This window comes from Lissotriton helveticus, chromosome 8, assembly GCF_964261635.1.
Source record: "Lissotriton helveticus chromosome 8, aLisHel1.1, whole genome shotgun sequence".
Taxonomy (NCBI): Eukaryota; Metazoa; Chordata; class Amphibia; order Caudata; family Salamandridae; genus Lissotriton; species Lissotriton helveticus.
Window position 1 is genome coordinate 441397895 of NC_136069.1, and position 18826 is coordinate 441416720.

The 18826-nt window shown below is 42.2% G+C and overlaps 1 protein-coding gene across 3 annotated transcripts in view; it reads left to right on the forward strand.

Annotated features, from left to right (window-relative positions):
• Positions 1–18826, forward strand: part of SLC25A30 (solute carrier family 25 member 30) — a 228293-nt gene that overhangs the window by 191335 nt on the left and 18132 nt on the right. For all 3 annotated transcript variants that reach the window (XM_078657313.1, XM_078657312.1, XM_078657311.1), the window contains exon 9: positions 919–999. In XM_078657313.1, coding sequence (XP_078513439.1) covers positions 919–999 — 81 coding nt within the window. The remainder of the gene's footprint in view (positions 1–918; positions 1000–18826) is intronic.

Sequence of the window (18826 nt, forward strand, 5' to 3'; positions counted from 1 at the left end):
GAATCTATGAAAGATCCAATACGGAAGAAGAACATTACTTACCTGTAACTGCAGTTCTCCAGTATTGATATCTTTCATATATTTACGTTACCCACCCTCTTTCCCATAGAAGTTCCCCTCATAGATCTGGTTTATTATTCCCACTTGTGCTAAAAAATTTGAGGGACTCTGCCTCTGTTTGGAGTATACTAGAGGGTGCTATCGCCTGATTGGTTATAGTTCAAGATTGGTCCTTTTATAAAAAGGACATTGATAGGCTATTAAAATGAATTTGCATTGCCATTAGGGCCTATGATATTATTGCATACTGCTTTACTATGGCACAGTGGGACTTCAACGACTGGGAATAATTCAAGCATGTAAATCTATGAACGATACCAATACTGCAGTACTGCAGTTACAGGTTAGTAACTAATTTTCTTCTAATCCAGGGGAATCCTTATCAAAGTCATAAACAATCCTCCCAGGGTGCATATAAAGTATCGTATACATATTTTGTACATCTAGAACTGATAGCAGCTATCAGTTTTTTTTCTCTTAATATCTCCCACTGACATGACATCCGGAGGTGGAGTTGTGACTGGAGCCTGCATGTCACTACTTGGTGGCGGTGGAGATCATTGCCTAGGAATTTTTTTTCAAGACCAGTTTGAAGCCTGGAAGGAGTAATAATGAGGTGAGGAATCTGCAGGTGCATTGCATGTCCACCAGAAATATTCCTGAAAATAATTAGGCAAACCTCTCTCTGGGATCTAATCCTGAACTTTTATCTTCTGTTTACTTGTGAGCCCTTTATCTAATCTTCTTTTTAATTGTTTACGCACTATTTTTCAAAGTGTAATAGTGTAATTATTATTTGCATACTTTGTTTTCCTAAATGTAAAATCACAAATGTTAAAATTCTCATTTTCTCCACAGACCTGGAAGAATGAAGGTTTTTTTGCCTTGTATAAAGGATTTTGGCCAAACTGGCTGAGGCTCGGTCCATGGAATGTAATTGTATCCTTTAATATGTTTGTAATTTTATATCTTCTTTATTGATGCCTTCCATTTTGTTGCCAAACAATTTGTAAATGTTTTCCCTCATTCAGGGGCTTTGTAGTGTGATTGGATGTTATTTTTATTTTGTCCGGGAAAGAGTGTACATTCCAAGCAATTAATCTGGGTTAAATGGAAAGTTACCCAGATGGGTTCAGTGTTAAGTTATTGCAGAAACAAATTGTTTTTGTGAATAGAGTTGCCTGTGCTTGGTCTTGGGACACCTGTGTATGATCCGCTAGACCTGAATGATGAATTAATTGGTTGATGGTCTAAAAAAAGAATGTAGGAGGAGTTAAACAAGTTGCTGTAGAGTACTGATTAAACTGGAAGAAAAGAGTCTATGTTTGTCCAAGACTCTGCAGGTTCATTCTGCATGGTTCGCTAGCCCATGCTTATAGGTAGTCCTGAGATTATTCAATATGTGATTGGCTGAAGTTAATGTACATAGTTTCTGAAATAATAAGTGATAAGGATGTGTGAGCTTCAGTTGAGTGTTTTCAGCTGATGAGAATCAGTAGAAGATATTCTGAGCTCTTGAATGAGTCCGCAGAAAAGGAATCCTCTAAATGTGGCTATTGCTTCAGTTGATGTCAGTGGGAGCAGTTCACACAAACGCTGGATAAAGGGAAAATGTTCTCCCTGTCTCACCATGCCAAGTTGGGTTACTCACATGTACCAAAATGGGCCTAGAAAAGTATGCTAATAATTCTCATAGAACTACTACATTTTGCTGAACAGGAAAGGTTTGTTGGAGGCCAAGGGTAGCTCTTGCTCTTTAGAGAGGTGGTACGCTAATTTTCGATTTTCTTTTTTTTCTCTTGATGTTGTGTAGAATCTGTAGTTCATGCAAACTAGAAAAGCTATTTTACCCTCTGTGCCTGTGGGGAGTTTGGTATGGTCTCCTGGGATCTATGATAAAGGGTTTGCTCCACTGTGGCGGCCAGTGGTAACAATATGAGAGTGAGGGAAAGGAGCACTCTCAGTCCCCCGGGCAGTCTCAATCAAACAACAAGAGAGTGTCAAAAAAAGAAGAAAAGCGCACAAAATCAGAGAAGGAAATCTTCCTAAAGGATTTGTATTGGAAATCAATAGGGATTTTCTTAGAAGCCCTCACTCTCCACCCTGGGTGGAGACATGCTTCATCATCGGGCCCACCAGGAGAAGCCGAGTGCCTCCCTGGTGGGTTACAACGCCTGATTACTGCGCAGCCGGAATTTTGTGCGACAGTGATGTGAAAAATTACGTGAACTTAAAATTGTCAAAGGACTGTACCATAAAGAAAAAAATGTTATTCAACGGTCAGCCTGACAAGGTTAAAATATGTGTAGGGAAATGTGCCAATTAATGTATTGGTTATTTCCACTTAAAGTGGGGTCGACATTTTTCAGCCCTAATGTGTGGGATTACTGGGCTTTCTTCAGGACCATGGGAAGTGTACCTCGGCGGTGTGGGCGCGCTACGGTCCACCCTACCAGAGGACGTGAAAGTTAAAAATTTGCAGTGTAAAAATAGGTGCAAAAAGACAAACCAACAAGTAGTGGGAATTACCTCTACTTTAGAGGAACCTGTATAGTCTGGAGATAAAGACATACAAACACAGAAGACAAACATAGAGTTAAAGAGATCTGATCAGTGATGTTGTCGAAGATCACTCTCTGATAATAAGTGCTATGGCTAGTCAAGAAGGCGTGACCGTTGTGCCATATATGCTACGTTTGTGTCATCAAAATTGATGCTTCCAGCATGCAATATGGCAAGAGGAAGGTGACAACACTAGTGATTCACGATCAATTGGCCAGACGGTGGAGGCCAGTGGGAGTGTGTCGACCTATCAGATATGAATTACTGAGTAACAAAAGGGCACAAAATAAATAAAAATACAGCAGTCTCACTTGTGAGTCAAAAGATCCACGACCCATAGGTTGAAACTGGACGTGCAACCCGAGTGAGAACAAACAGCAAACTTTATTTATCCTGATCGATGACTTAAACAAAGAAGGGGTATTTTTCTGTTTGCTCCACTGAGCAAACAGAAAAATACCCCTTCTTTGTTTGTCATCGATCAAGATAAATAAAGTTTGTTGTTTGTTCTCACTCGGGTTGCACGTCCAGTTTCAACCCGATTGCTTCCCAAGCCTCGCTCTGACAAACAGGAGCGCGATTGGCTGACACTCCAAGCCTCTCTCCGGTTACCTTCCGGGATTGGACAACGCTCTCCCGGCCGCTCCCACACGCTCGCCGGCTCCTTTCTTTAGCGTTTTCCTGCCTGCCGGAGACCATCCACGAGGTCCGGTAGCAGGAAACGCTAGGTGCTGAGCGGGTGCAGGGCGTTGCGGGCGTAAGAGCGATCCTTACCTACACTCAGCTGAGCTAAGTACCCGGTGTTCTTTTATTATATTCACCCTTTTGCTATATCTCTGTCCCCTGCAGGGTGTGCCATTGTCGCCCCACCCACCTCCCGAGACCTATGGGGCGTGGATCTTTTGACTCACAAGTGAGACTGCTGTATTTTTATTTTGTGCCCTTTTGTTACTCAGTAATTCATATCTGATAGGTCGACACACTCCCACTGCCCTCCACCGTCTGGCCAATTGATCGTGAATCACTAGTGTTGTCACCTTCCTCTTGCCGTACTGCATGCTTGAAGCATCCATTTTGATGACACAAACGTAGCATATATGGCACAACGGTCACGCCTTCTTGACTAGCCATAGCACTTATTATCAGAGAGTGATCTTCCAGACAACATCACTGATCAGATCTCTTTAACTCCATCTTTGGCTTCTGTGTTTGTATGTCTTTTTATCTCCAGACTATACAGGTTCCTCTAAAGTAGAGGTAATTCCCACTACTTGTTGGTTTGTCTTTTTGCACCTATTTTTACACTGCAAATTTTTAACTTTCACGTCCTCTGGTAGGGTGGACCTTAGCGCGCCCACACCGCCGAGGTACACTTCCCATGGTCCTGAAGAAAGCCCAGTAATCCCACACATTAGGGCTGAAACATGTCGACCCCACTTTAAGTGGAAATAACCAATACATTAATTGGCACATTTCCCTACACATATTTTAACCTTGTCAGGCTGACCATTGAATAAAATGTTTTTCTTTATGGTACAGTCCTTTGACAATTTTAAGTTCACGTAATTTTTCACATCACTGTCACACAAAAATCCAGCTCCGCAGTAATCTGGCGTTTTAGCACACCAGGGAGGCACTCGGCTTCTCCTGGTGGGCCCGATGATGAAGCATGTCACCACCCAGGGTGGTGAGTGAGGGCTTCTAAGAAAATCCCTATTGATTTCCAATACAAATCCTTTAGGAAGATTTCCTTTTCTGATTTTGTGCTCTTTTCTTCTTTTTTTGACACTCTCTTGTTGTTTGATTGCCACTGTGTCGGCCACCACTTAGCACTCCAAATCCTAGAGGTGGTTCTGGTACTCTAATGCTTTTACATGACTGAACTGACGAGTAACTCACTTACATGGAGTTTTCTGTGTACCTTGTGTCATGGGAAATATGATTGGATGTTTATGAATTCGAAGAAAATACTTGGATTAAAAGTAAGTAACCTTTCCTTAGCCATCATGATATTTTAGTAGGAAGCCTTTTCCAAAGAAAGAAGGACTAGGTGGATAGAAAAAAACTAATGAAGAGATTCACTCAAAGTGGTTGTATAACAAGGCTTTGTTCAAAACTGTATCTGCCCTAGCATCAGAAGAAAACTGTAATTATTGCCAAAGATGTGCACTTCCTCTGAGTTGCTGCTTTCAGATTACTGAAATGGGCGCCTTTCTCATGAGAACAGCAGTGGGTTCCTTCTGATGGTAGAGTTGGTTCTGGAGCGAGAGAGATCTAACACCCTTCTGGTAACATGTAGTTACGCAAGATGCCATACTAATGAGGAGAGAGACACGGTTTACAAACCGCCGTTTTGACTTAGGCATGCACAGAGTTTGATCTATATAATATCTACAGTTTCTTTTAATGTCGTCTAGAGAGGGAGGATTTGAGGAAAATTACCGTGGTATTTTATAGCATATAAATGTCAGCAAAGCGCCCAGGATTCCTTCCCTCTGCTGGCTGATATGTGGACTAATAAAAAAGGTCACTTTCCAGGATTTGCGTTTCTTCTCTCACATATTTGTTGGTTCAAAGGAGGCTTTTTAATTTTGACAAAACAATGTTTGTTCCCAGAATAGCATGTTACTTGCCTGGACGGGGTACTTTTTTAGGCTCCTCTAGAAAATCTATAATCGCAGTCATTGTAAAAAAAAAAAGCTATTTTACAATATGTAATGAACACAGCAAAATATACTTTAACAAGCTGGTTGATTTTCCTTTTTAAAGTGCCTGTGCAGTCCTGAAGGAGGTTCAGATGACAAGGTAGTATAAATGTGTTAAAGCGCCACCTCGATAATTGAGGTCTGTTTCCAAGTGTCCTGGATAGCAGATAAGGCCAGCTCTGTCGAAAAGAAGATCTGGATAGAATGACTAATCAATGACCATCAGATTATTTGCTGTTTTGTACTTTTTCAGTTTCATGCTTGAGAATACGTGGTGTTAGACAAAGGGGTACAGTTAATTCCGACAAAGGGGTACAGTTAATTCCTGACTAACTTATCAATAGGATATTCTCTTTTCACTTGAGTTCAGGGAATTGGGAGCCAAAGTCTTAGCATTTCACATTGTATCCTGCTGCAAATGAGGCTGTCTCACGCTAATGAATCCTTTAAGACCCATTCATATTTTTCTTGTAGAAGCATGTTTAGCTTCCTCACGTTTACTTTCTGCAGGCCTAAAAGGTGACCAACTGTGATGCTGTTTGCTCTGAGCCTGGAACCTCTTCCTGATTTGTCAGTCTTTTCTCAAAAAGACTATTGATTCTTTACTAGAGTCATACATTTTGATTGTTTGTTTTGCCAAAATCAGCAGAGTCTTATGTTGTCAGTGGTGGAAATACTTCAGACTAAGTAGGCTACTCTGAGTAACAACATGTTTCTTTGGTGAGATTGGTCTGTAGTCATCCACTCCCCTTGTAAAGTGAGATCATCTTTGTGGGTTTCCTACCATTGCATTAGAGTCTGAGATGATGGGTTCTGTGGGAGGAGGTTATTGGAAGCTAGGTATTCCTGCCAGCATGATCAGACAAAGGATTGGAATAGGGCCATCCCAGTCTCTTGAAATCTGACACCACTGGTTCTGCAGGCACCCTCACGATGGTCTCATTTGGCACTTTGCATTATTAAGATATATGAACTGTGGAGAACAAACTTATTTGACTGTCGGATGAAGCATTGTTAAGAGTTGGTGATATTAGGACGATAGTCTGATCACCAAAAGCCAGGATCCAATAACTTGCATCCATAATCACACTACGGCACTGAATTGGTTCGATCAGTGTCAAAGTTGATCGATTGCAATTTATCTGCAGTCCATTAATGCAAATGATCATGTTCCGTAGTAGTTGACAGATCTACCTAGCAGAAATGGGGTATAATCAATCTGTCAGCTAGAGGAATGCATTGTTGTGCTGGTCCCAACAGAAAAATTTGCCATCCGTTCATAAACTCTGAGTTTCCATGCTTTTGTCGTCTTTAATGATATGATATAATTATGTGCAGAAATCTGGAAAATTCTGTGCTTGCAGCGCATGAAGAGATTGAGCAGTCATATCTTTTATGACAGTTAGTGAGTTCTATTCTTGCTGGGCCATTGGGCAAACTTTCCACCAGTGGTTCAAAGAGTAGTTACAGCTCCATCTAGCTGTCCTAAAGTAGGAAATATCGAACACACATCATATAATGTGATACGCCGAAGTGATAATAATATGATCATCTTTATAATTAATTTCTTATAATAACAACATTGAAAACATTAGGAAAGTTTGAAAACTAGAAAAATATTTTTTCTAGTAGTCTTGCATTGTATAAACAGTCATATATATATATATATATATATATATATATATATATATATATATATATATATATATAACAGATTGAAATCTTTACAAAAGATACTAAAAGAAGTAAAGGAAGATAAATCACAGTAAATAAAATTCGACAGATTCTTTGCTGCATTCGAACAAATTCTGTGCTGATGTAAGGACTTCCCTTCATCCTTTAATGTTGATAATCCTTTTAAAGACTGACTTACCTAAAGACAGGCACTTAGATGAAAACAACAATGAACAGATAGGGTTAATCACATCTATTAACTCTAAGAAGACGTTTGCAGTTGACCACTTACATAGAAAATGCAATTAAGAGTGTTCCTTTCAGTTACTGGCCTGTCTTCTTTAATGTCTTGTAATATATATCATCAGCCTCTTTTTATTAAAACTCAATTGGTAAAGAGACTAACGTTGTTACTCCTGTAACTAATAACTAAAAAAGCACTATCTTAAGTGGAAGGAGCCACGGACCTTCTTGGTCAGTTGTTTTACTGGAAGGACATTGGTTGAAAATCTTTGATTTACTGTAAAAAAAAATACAAAATACAAAAAACAAGAGTTTCTGAATGTTCTTCTCAGTATGCAAGTGAGACCATTCTGTTAGAGCTTTCACTTGGTCAGGGTCCATCTGAAGTCAAGAAGGCGATAGAAGACGTCTCAAAGCAACATTTCTCCAGTTTGGTACATAACAATTGGTTTTTTAAGCTCTTGTGAAGTCACCCTCTCATATTTTCAATGTACTGATAGGAAATAGGAAACAATAAAAATGTTGTCCAAATAAATGACAACTAAAGTTTTCTAAAATATCCTGAAATGTATCTGTCACGGTGTTGAATTCAGTTGGTGCATTACAGAGGCCAAACATCATGACCAAGTACTTATCCCGTTGCGTGAGCGTGTCGGCCAACGGCCGTCGCCAGCACTACCTCAATAGTGTTGCGCACGTCTGTTGGCTGATGCGGCCCTGCCCACTCAATAAAACTCCAGCACCGCGGCGGAATTTGCGCGTGGTTAAAGAGTTCAATTAGCCACATCTTGTATTCCGTCTTCTATTTATCTCCCTTCTTGTGTATGGAACACATTTTAGGCTTCTCTTAAATCGAGCTTGGTGAAGACTTTTGCTTCTAAGTCTCAGCTTGATCCAACAATACAGACATTAATGTTAGTGTAGAACTGATCCTAATGATGCTTGATTCAGTGCTCTATAGTTGATATAGGAACTATAGGTTCTGTCTTCCTTGGTGATAAATGAAATGGGAGCCCACTTTGGGGAGGTTGAATATCTTCTATCATGGTGCAAAGAGGATTTTCTTTTGTCAGGTCTCCAAGCCTATCATAAATATGCAAAAAGAGAAGCTTAAAAAAGGTGGCATATGTGTGGTTTGGCTATATACATAAAGTTTGACAATGGGTTCAAAAGCACCTATGTGATAATTCTGTTGCAGTTTTAATTATAATTATAATTATATATATATATATATATATATATATATATATATATATATATATACCTACTGGCGATAGCCAGTAGGTATATATAGTTAGGATTGTTTTCCATAGGGAAATCGCAACATTCTATTGGGAATAACTTTGGCGCCGGTTGAGGAATCTTCCTGAAATGTTCCTCAACTTTTATTTATCTATATATATATATATATATATATATATATATATATATATATAATGTATGAACTTCCACTACTTGACGAATTTAACGAAACTTGTAAATAACTGTCATGATTTACTGTTCAATTAATTATTCATGATTTGAAATGTCACGAATGCCCATTCAGGGCATCATAACTATAATATCAAGACAGTGCTATACATCGTTATTATCTGATTATATTTATATTATTATTTGGGTTTAATTTACCGTTTCAAGATGGCGCTCATGATTTTGGACTTTGGTCCCATTTCTAGGTTTTCTATTTGCCACTATTTACATCCGCCTCGCCGCCGCCAGTTTGAAACTGACGAAGGCAAGAGCCGAAACGCGTTTTTCTGTTGTGTGCAATAAACCGAAGTGGTTTAATTTACTGAGTGCTGGTTTTCTGGCTTTTTGTCAGGGGAGCTGTTATATATATATATATAAATCCAGTTAAAAATAAATTAGTGATTATAAACGAAGTGGAGGCCATACCTGCAATGGGTCTGCGATTCCTTAACAGCAGATTCTACATACAGACCTGCAGCTCTAACTCAGTTTTCAGGGAAATAATCTTGGATTCTATATTGGCTTGACTCCACATCTCTCCTTCATTCTTGAACTTCAAAATTGTTAAAACACCAGACAGCAACCAACTCCCACAGAGTTTAACAATTACACATGTTAGCATTCTCTTAGAGAAAATCCTATCCTATCTGGGTCATACAACCATACAGCACTTAAAAAGATTAAAATGGATAATGAAAGTTGAAGTAATATTTTCTTTCTCTGAGCAAACGCTTGAAATCTTGGTTAACAATCAACTAAACAGTGGTTATGAAATTAACCAAACCAAACTTAGGCAAGACCTCTCATGTAGAATACTAACATTATAATTATAAAACTAATTAAAACAGGCTGTCGCAGAAGAAAACCCCTTTTTGTTTCAATTAAAAACTCCAAATGAAGAAAAGGCAATTACAGAAAGAGAACAAAATCCATTCTCATTGTGATATACATAAAAGAGCTCAAACATATGCAAAAAACAAATAAACAAGCTGTCTGGTGCGCCAAAAAACAATTGAGGAATGAGCTCTACAACGCGGATGCATGACATTACCACGACTGCGATGTTACCACGCTATGCCATGACAACAAAAGTCTTTACATCGACTTGCGCTAGATGGTGTGCTAACATTAGAAAAGTGTAATTTACTATTCCAACTCCAGTCCACTTAACAGTAGGGAAGGTGTTGGGATGGTAAACTACACTAGTTGTAATGTTAGCACGCCATCTAGCGAAAGTCGATGTAAAGACTTGCGTTGTAATGGCATAGCGTGGTAACGTCGCGGTCGTTGTAACGACCGCGATGTAACAGCATTGCAGTGTACTGACCCCGATGTTAAGGATGTTTCCCCTAGAACGGATATCTAGTAACATGCAAGAAAAGGAATCCTAGAGCATTTTGGGGTTTCTTTTAATAGATTGACATACAGTGATATAATGTCATAAAACCATAATATCACAGAAGACCTGTTGATAACTTGTTTTGGAGTCCCTTTATGAAGACGCAACTACAAGCTCTTTGTCCCTCAGCAAGTCTCAGAGCCACTTATCAAAATGACAAAAGGAATAAGTATCAACATTAAAGTCTCCCTCAGTGTAAAATGTTGACAGGTTAGTGCCCTGGGCTGTGATAGATTACCTGTTGCCTTGTTCGTTTTTTAAACTAATGATCATGATTTCTCGACGAATATCTTACTTTTTCTTTCTAACCAATTACTATATACCCAAGCTACTTAAGATTCTTGTCAGCGATTTGTCCTTTAGCTGATTCATAATAAGGGTAACGCTTAAAATCCAGCAAATTATCATTCTATCATCTTGCTGGATATCTTGGCTAAATATTTTGCTTATTTTATTCTATGACATCTTCAGTTGTACATTGCCCAACACAATCAAATCCCCCTTTCATAAACTGCCTTCTGCCCTGGCGCTGGTACAGATTTAAAGATGCTTACTTCACATCTGTTTTTATTGAGTTTACAGCAGCTGTAGATAAGATGGCAACACCCTTGCTCTGAGGAAAACTCCATATATGGGACATACCCCTATCTTTATTAGAGGCCATCTTATTACTCCTCACACACACACACGTGTCATGGTCAAAATTAAAAATAATGGCATAGGTACTAGACAAATAGACGCTAAGAATGGTCTCCAATACGGGCCTGCCTGCCATCTTGTTCAACCTTTACATAGCTGATTTACATGACAGCCTAGATAAATCATGGGTATAGCTCATCCACTGATGCTAGCCCAGCTCATGTTGCCCGCACTACAGTACGCACATGATGCGGTCATCATGAACAAATCCTCTATAGCGCTGCAAAGACTTCAAGAGCTGGGTACATACTGTGTTAAAAACAAGCTGAAAATTAATTTGGACAAAACAAAGATAATGAGAATTGAACGAAAAACAAGAAAACAAGACTCTAGGTACATAAATAAAGGTACAATTGACATAGTATATTCCTACAAATATCTGGTTATTACATTTGATCATCACATCACTTATGATGAATATGTTAGTCATAAAAAAAAGGCTAGCTCTTTGGGCCACGCTTTTAAATCATTACATGCCAAAATACAGGGCTCCGCTATTGAGCCTTTGCTAAAAGTAATAAAAACTAAACTTTTACCATCTTTAAACCATGGCTTAGAATCCCTCCCAGAATCCTTTGCATTCTTTCTTGGATAAGACTGTAAAGTTTACAGTATATATTCTGCCTCACTCCATATGTATCTGATATCAGGTTGAAGTTTGCTCTGTGCAGTCAGACCGAATAAAGTCTTTTATCTTTTGCCACATTTTTGCACAAAATTAAGAACTCCAATGTCCAAACTTTGAGCTGTCATATCTGGTCAGAAATAACCAGGAAGCATTTAAATACCAAAAACCAGTGGTATGAATGTCTTCCAAAATCTAAAGATCACTGAAACTGGACAATCTGTGGAAGAAAAGAATTAGTCACAATATTTTAAATAAAACAAAAAAAGGGGAATAAAAACACACAAAAAACCACAAGGAGATAATGGATGTATGGATGGCTAAAACTTTTCAGACACTCACCCCCAGTCACAGATCTGGGTTGAATCCATCATCATTCTTTATCTAACTTCGCCACCCCAGTTCAGACCCAGCTATATGCAAATCAGTCTTGACCCTGTGCCTCATGGGAACAGTCCAGACCGAACTCACAAGCCAGGTCTTCCCTGGACCGGAAACAAGCATCCTGGGACTGGTTTTGGGGTAACACCCCTCATCAGCCAAGCCAGCTTGAATCCAATGGCAAAGTGAGCAAGGGACCTAGGTCTGGGCATACCCTGCCAACTTAGGACGTACACAACAAACACAAGGAAATGATGGATGGAGAGCTGAAACTTTTCAAACACTCACTTCCCCCAGTCACAGATCTGGGTTGAATCCATCATCATTCTTTAGCTCACTTCGCCACACCAGTTCAGATCCAGCTATATGCTAATGAGTCTTGACCCTGTGCTTCATGGGAACAGTCCAGCCCAACTGCCAACCCAGGTCTTTTCTGGACCGGAAACAAGCATCCTGGGACCAGTTTCGGGGTAGCATCCCTCATCAGCCAGGCTAGCTTGAATCCAGTGGCAAAGTGAGCAAGGGACTCAGGATGCTTGGAAGCACTCTTATGAGACAGTAAGCGCTATATAAATACAATTACAATAAAAAAAACAGTAACTACAGTATAATCTTATAAATGTTTTAGTTACCTTCAACTTGTGCGTATGCACTTTTAATTGAAAACATCATAGAATTGCAATTCTGTAATCATTTTACTTCTCTTTTTTTACACACTGACCTTCTACAATATTGTAATTATTCAACTAATCCAATAATAAAACTATGTTGCTATTGTTTTAGGTTTTCCTCCAGATAATCTTTCAGTATTTGATCTTCCATCACTATGAAGAAATGTATCTTGCCTTGAGGAATTTTAACACCATGAATTAAATTGCTTGCACACTCATAGCTCCAATGTGAAGGAAATGTATCCGCTACTTTTTGACTAAATACATTGGTGAAGATTGTTAGGGTTACTGCATTGGATTTACTGAATCTTAATTTGGCACGAAAAGCACCTTCAAGGCGGTTTGCTCTGGTAACTAGGAAGTGGAAAACAGTGAGCAAGAGAATATTTGGCTGTTAAGGAATTGGTGGTATTCTTCCAATTTATTCAAGGATCCAAAGGCAGCCATTTCATGCATACTGCCAATGTAAATGTAGGAGCGTTATTCAGGTCGAGAACGATGCTGTATGACCTACTTTATTTGTCATCTCGTCCTGTGTTTCCAGCAGTACATCCCAAGATATTAATGATGTCCCATTTATGCCTTTAAAAGCCTCCAAACTTTCTTTTCTTGTATGAGTATGTTTGTTTTGGAGTGGAAGGTCTCATTCACCCAGTACTTCCAGTGTCAATCAAAACCATTGTCTGCCATGGTCCTGTAGGTGTAGATTATATCCTGAATTCCACCCATCCTGGCTTTACTGATTACGGTTGGACTTTCACATATCCCAACGGCTGGGTACATTAATTAACAAAATTACCTAACTGACCACAGTTTAAAAACAGCTTTTCTATCCATAGTCTCTCCCTTTCTTCTTTAGTTAGCAGTCTTCACAGTTAGTCAATCTGCATATGTTTCACGATTTCACCAATTCCATTTCCTCTGAAATCTTTCTCTGAAAGGTTTTTAGGTACCGCACATCACCTTCTTTCACTCTTTCTAGACTGGCGTTGTGCCGGCTCAATCTGTAATGTCAACGCAATCAAAGGATTAGTAGTTTGGGGAGCTTCGCCACAAAGGCAGCATCTTTTAATTCCTTGCTAAGACACTATTAAAAGGCCACAGCTGTGACCCATCCGTTCATCTCACCTCAAATTTCAGTTGTATAAACTCGGTAATAAATGTTCTATTGCCGCAAGGTAAGCATTCCCATATGAGCTGAATGCAGGGTCTGTCCAGGGGCGTAACACAGGCCCCCGCAGCCCCTGCGGTGCGGGGGGGCTCAAGCTCCAGGGGGCCCCAGCAGCACAGCACTCTGGCTGCAGGGCTCCTGATTTAGCCCGGAGGGGGCCCCCTCAATGTTCGTTACGCCAGGGGGTCTGTCTATGGCCAAATAATGTTGTGAATATTTTAAAAAGAACTGGTCAAATCAAGTGAAGTTGGTATTATCTGAATTATTGGCATACCCCAGTGTAGAACACCCTTAGTTACATACAATACCCTAAAAGGCAATTTTTGCCTGCTAGATTGAAAAGTGCTCTGGTCAGGACATAACATGCAATTGATTCAAGAACAAAAGCTGTAGGGATACCCTGTTTATTTCTCTGGGTGTTCTAAAATCAAAGCCCCCGTTGATGTTGTTGGTCTGTGATCTGGTAGCATTCCTTCTGAGTTTCTTCCCACAGCAACAGTATCTCCGTTACCAGAAACCGAAGCTTGGTTAAGGCTCAGATGGGATAGTTTATTATGTTTAGATAATAGGAACACTCTTCTCTTTCATGCTAGGTATTTCCATATCATTTTACATCTGACTATTGACCTGTGCTATTGCTGTGAGTGGATTGATATCTAAATCCATGCTGTGCAGCAGGCTAGCAATCTTTCAGGATTAGGGGATAGTAGAGCAGGTCTTCCAGTCCTGTTCCCAACTTCTCCCCTGATATAGGGCAGAAAGATTAATGAAAAACCATCTTCTAAAAGGTAATGAGAGAAGGTAAGGAGGAGAAAAGAAGATCCAACTTGACTCTAATTGCACCCAGAAATGGATGCCATAGCACTGAGGTTTGATGGCTGGGCAGGCACAGTCTCACAGAGTGGAATATGGTAACCACTGCCGGCTGTATACTGTATAACATACCAGACCATATGATGAATTCTGAACTAAACAGTCTCCCCACATCAGTTTCTATAAGACCACTTGTTACAGGCTAACTTGTTTGTCCAAAACAGAAGGCGATGACAAGCTCAAGTGTGACCGCAATACAACTGTTCAACGTGGGAGAAGCTGGAAGGAGCACACCAATAAAAAAGGCAAAATGGAAAACGAGCAAAAAACTCCAGCAATTAAGATTAGGGAAACATTGAGAAAATAAAAACAAACGCAAGGGTGCAAAAACAAGTGCAAATTGGTATGACAAGTGGGAACCTTGCAGCATATAAAAGTTGCTAGGCAACAAGTTCTTGGCTGTCTCAGCATTTATACCTCCAGAACATTTCCCACGCTAGCGCATCCTTGGCATGTCACCTAGCTTCACATGTGTGTTCTGCAGTGCTTCCACTTTCCTACTGCTTGTCTAACCTTCCAACTTCAACTCTTTGCTGGCGATTCTCTTCCCACATTTTTTTTATATAAATGCTTTTATTGGCATTTAGAATCAACAAAAGCATAATTGTCAAGTCACAGTTAATTTTCTGCAATTCTGAGCACCCTCCGCCCCCCCACCCCCGCCCACATCAACAGCATCACAAACAGCAGTTCAATAGTATCCCTCTTCCCCCCACCTAACATAAGGATGCCACATGTCCTCACCCGCCCGGGGGACCACGCAAGTCGCAGGCTCAGTACCAACAAGCCCTTAATAAGGGGGGTGTCCCAATCAGTGTGATTATTAGCATGTCAATCAGTCCCCAAGCCCCCATCAAAACAATGATACTTCCGCCATTTCCCCCACACCATGCGAAACTTCAGAGCACAACCCCTGGGCTTGTAGGTCACTGTCTCAGACGCCATGTACAAATCCATCCCCCTCCTCCAGTCTCCCAATTTGGGGGGCGACTGCGCTCCCCACTCTTGCACCAGAACTCTCTTTGCCACTATTCGGGCCAGTAGGGCAAAGATCAAGTGTGGGTGTCTCAGATCCACATCAGTAGTTATTCACAACAATACTAACTTGGGGTCTAGTGGGAGTGTCACCTCCAGAATCTTACTCAACTCTCCCAGAATGTGCGTCCAGTAAGTGTTAATGATAGAGCAGTCCCACAAGGTGTGGAAGAAAGTTCCCTACGGGTGCCCGCACCTCAAACAGGGGGAATCACTAGCTCTAACTATGCGGTGCATACTGACCCTGTCATAGTAGACCCTATGTAGGATTTTGTACTGGATAAGACGTAATCGAGTTTTAATCGCAACCTCTCTAGGGTACATCAGGGCCGCATCTCAGTCTATTGTGTCCATGTAGCCCACGTCCTGTTCCCAAACTGCCCTCAGGTTCCCCAGCCTGTCCGGTGTATTATTGTTCAGGGTTTTATATGTCAGGGACACCAGTTTATCGGGAACATGTTCCTGCAGCAAGCGACCTTCTAGCGGGGCATATTCCGGTAATGGGGAGGTGAGCGCCACCTCAGCCTTCCAGGCGTGGCGTAACTGCGCTTATTTGAGGAACTGCGCTGGGGTCAGTCCATACTCCGCCCGCAGGGTCTAATATGTTTTAAGCTCTCCTCTCACCACTAGGTCCCCTAACAATGAGATCCCAATAGCGTCCCACCCGCCGAAGCCAGTAAGTTTATGTAGCTCCCTCAGCCATGTGCAGGTCCATATCGGTGTCTGCTTGGTCGGTTTATGTGTCCATCCCATCATCCTCGTCGCCCTGTCCCATACCTCTATAGTGATTTGTGTGGCTGGTAGTAGCCGTCGCTTCCCCCCCATCCCCACCCCCCATATAAATAGTGTAGGCTAGTGCGGCGTTCCTGGGTGGCCCTCTCTGGCCTATATGTCGGGTGATCCCCAGGAGCATGGAGCCACTCATTTATCGGCACAAGATGTTTGGCCCACTATTACGCCGCCTCGTCCGTCAGGTAGATCCCCCCATTATATTGGTTTCTTTGGAGCGTAGCTAGGGCTATTCTGGGTTGCTTTCCCAACCACAATAAGGTGCACAATTCAGCATTTATCACTTGGAATGTCTGTCTGGAAAGGGGAAAGTATTAATTTTGTAGGGCATACAGAAAACGGGGCAACATGATGATTTTAAACATCGCCGCCTGGCCTAAAGTCGTAAGGGGGAGGGACTTCCATCGAAGGGCGTCATCTGCAAAGTTCTTAATCACTCTCTGGATGGTTATTTTGGTAGGAAACATGCTTGTCGATAGTCAGATAGATCCCTAAGTATTTAAACCCTAACTGAGTGACCTGGAGGGCGCCCAGTAGCGGGGGCCTCTCTTCCTCCACGCGTGGGCTCTATAGAATCGATTTGTGCCAGTTGATCGTGTATCCTGAAAAGGAGCCATACCTATCTAAAAGTTTAAATAGCGCAGGGACCGTAGTCGCCGGTTGTGTCACATATAGGAGAATATCGTCCGCATAAAGCGAGATCTTTTCCTCCTGTAGGTCCACCTGCGTAATACGAAAGCCCTGCACCTCTTCTGCCTGGCGGATTTCACAGGCCACTATTTCGATCGTGAGGGCGAATAACAACGGGGACAGGGGACATCCCTGGCGCATCTCCCTATGAACAGGAAAGTCGTCAGACAGTACTCCGTTTACTTTAACCCGGGCTCTGGGGTCAGTGTATAAAAGTCCCAACCACTGCCGAAAAACGGGGCCGACCCGGAACTTGATCAGCGTCGCCTCCTTTCTGCAGCCGTTTCTGTCCGTCAATCACGCCATCTACCCACTGGGCATCCCTTTCCCTGTGACTTAGCCAGGCCAAGAGCCTTCCGGACTTATCGCCAACATTGTACAGCTGGTGTAGGGTTGCAAGAGCCTGTGCCTTTGCTTCGCTCGTAGCCAGTTCCCTGTAGTGTCGTTGATTGTCTAGCAGGCGCCGAAGCACTTGTGGGTGTCTGTTTGTCAGGTGCTGCAGTTCGAGGCCCAGAATTTGGGTTTCCAATGTGCATAATTCCTCTTGGGCTTCTCCCAGGATACCCTACTTTGTGCCCTATCACGGAGCACCGCCTTATAGGCTTCCCATAATGTAACCCCTGACTGTACAGAGCCCATATTTTCCGCAAAATAGACCTTTGTGTCCGGTCGGAGGCCCTGCAGTATCTCTGTGTTTTACAGATCCCACGCCGTCAGCCTCCAACCCCCATCACGAGGTCGCAGCCTCCCTCCCAGTTGGACCATTTTGTGGCAAGTGGTCCGAAATACCCCGTGCCAAGTAGTCAGCTACGTCATCAGCCCTAAGAGCGTGTCGGGGTAGGAAGACCTAGTCCAGGCGGGAATGTACGTTGTGTGCCCCCAAGGAATAGGAATAGCTTCTTACGTCCAAGTGCAACTACCTCCACACTTCCGTCAACCCCAGGGTATCCATAGTCCTGGCCAGTGGCATTGTTGGGGAGCTGTCAGCTCGCATCCCTGACCGGTCCAGGGGGGCGGACATAACATCGTTAAAGTCGCCAGCTCTGATGTTTAGTGTATCTGGTGTGTCTAGTAGTACCTTCGCCACCCCGGTCAGCGTCCTAGCCTGCAGTTTCGGGGGGGCATATACCGAGACTAAAGTAGCCCGCTGCCTCCCCCATGTTCCCCTCACCCCCTACATAGGTCCCTTGCGGATCTGTCCAAGTCCGGGTCACTTTAAGGGGGTGGGGGGGGTTATCAGGATAGCTACTCCCCGTGATCCCGATGAGTATACCACATGGGCTAATACTTTGTAAGCTCCTCTTGCCAAGAATCCACAATGCGTTCCCTTAAGATGGGTCTCCTGGAGGCAGACCACGTCAGGGTGCAACCGTTTAATATGCGTCGTCACCAGCCCTTGTTTAATCTTGTCACACAGACCATTGACGTTCCAAGTGAGAATCTTACAGGGCCCATCTCCCATCCGTCCCCATGGGCTGCATGTGTAGTCACAGTGGCCATGTCGTGGTAGTGGTCAAGTGCTCGTCGTGGGTGGGGCTGACGGTGTCCATGCCTATCATTGCGGACCTGCGTGCCATATGCCAGTCAAACAAGAAACATAACACATAACCTAACTCCCCCAACCAATACACCAGTATGAGCCCCCCCCCCTCTCCTTGGACTCCCCCAGGCAACATGACGGGAAGCGGACTCTAGGGCAGGCCGAGGTCTGTCGCCCTCCCTCGCTAAATTACTCCACAAGTTCTAACTCCTGTGGATGTCCCAGAACTATCAAGGCAA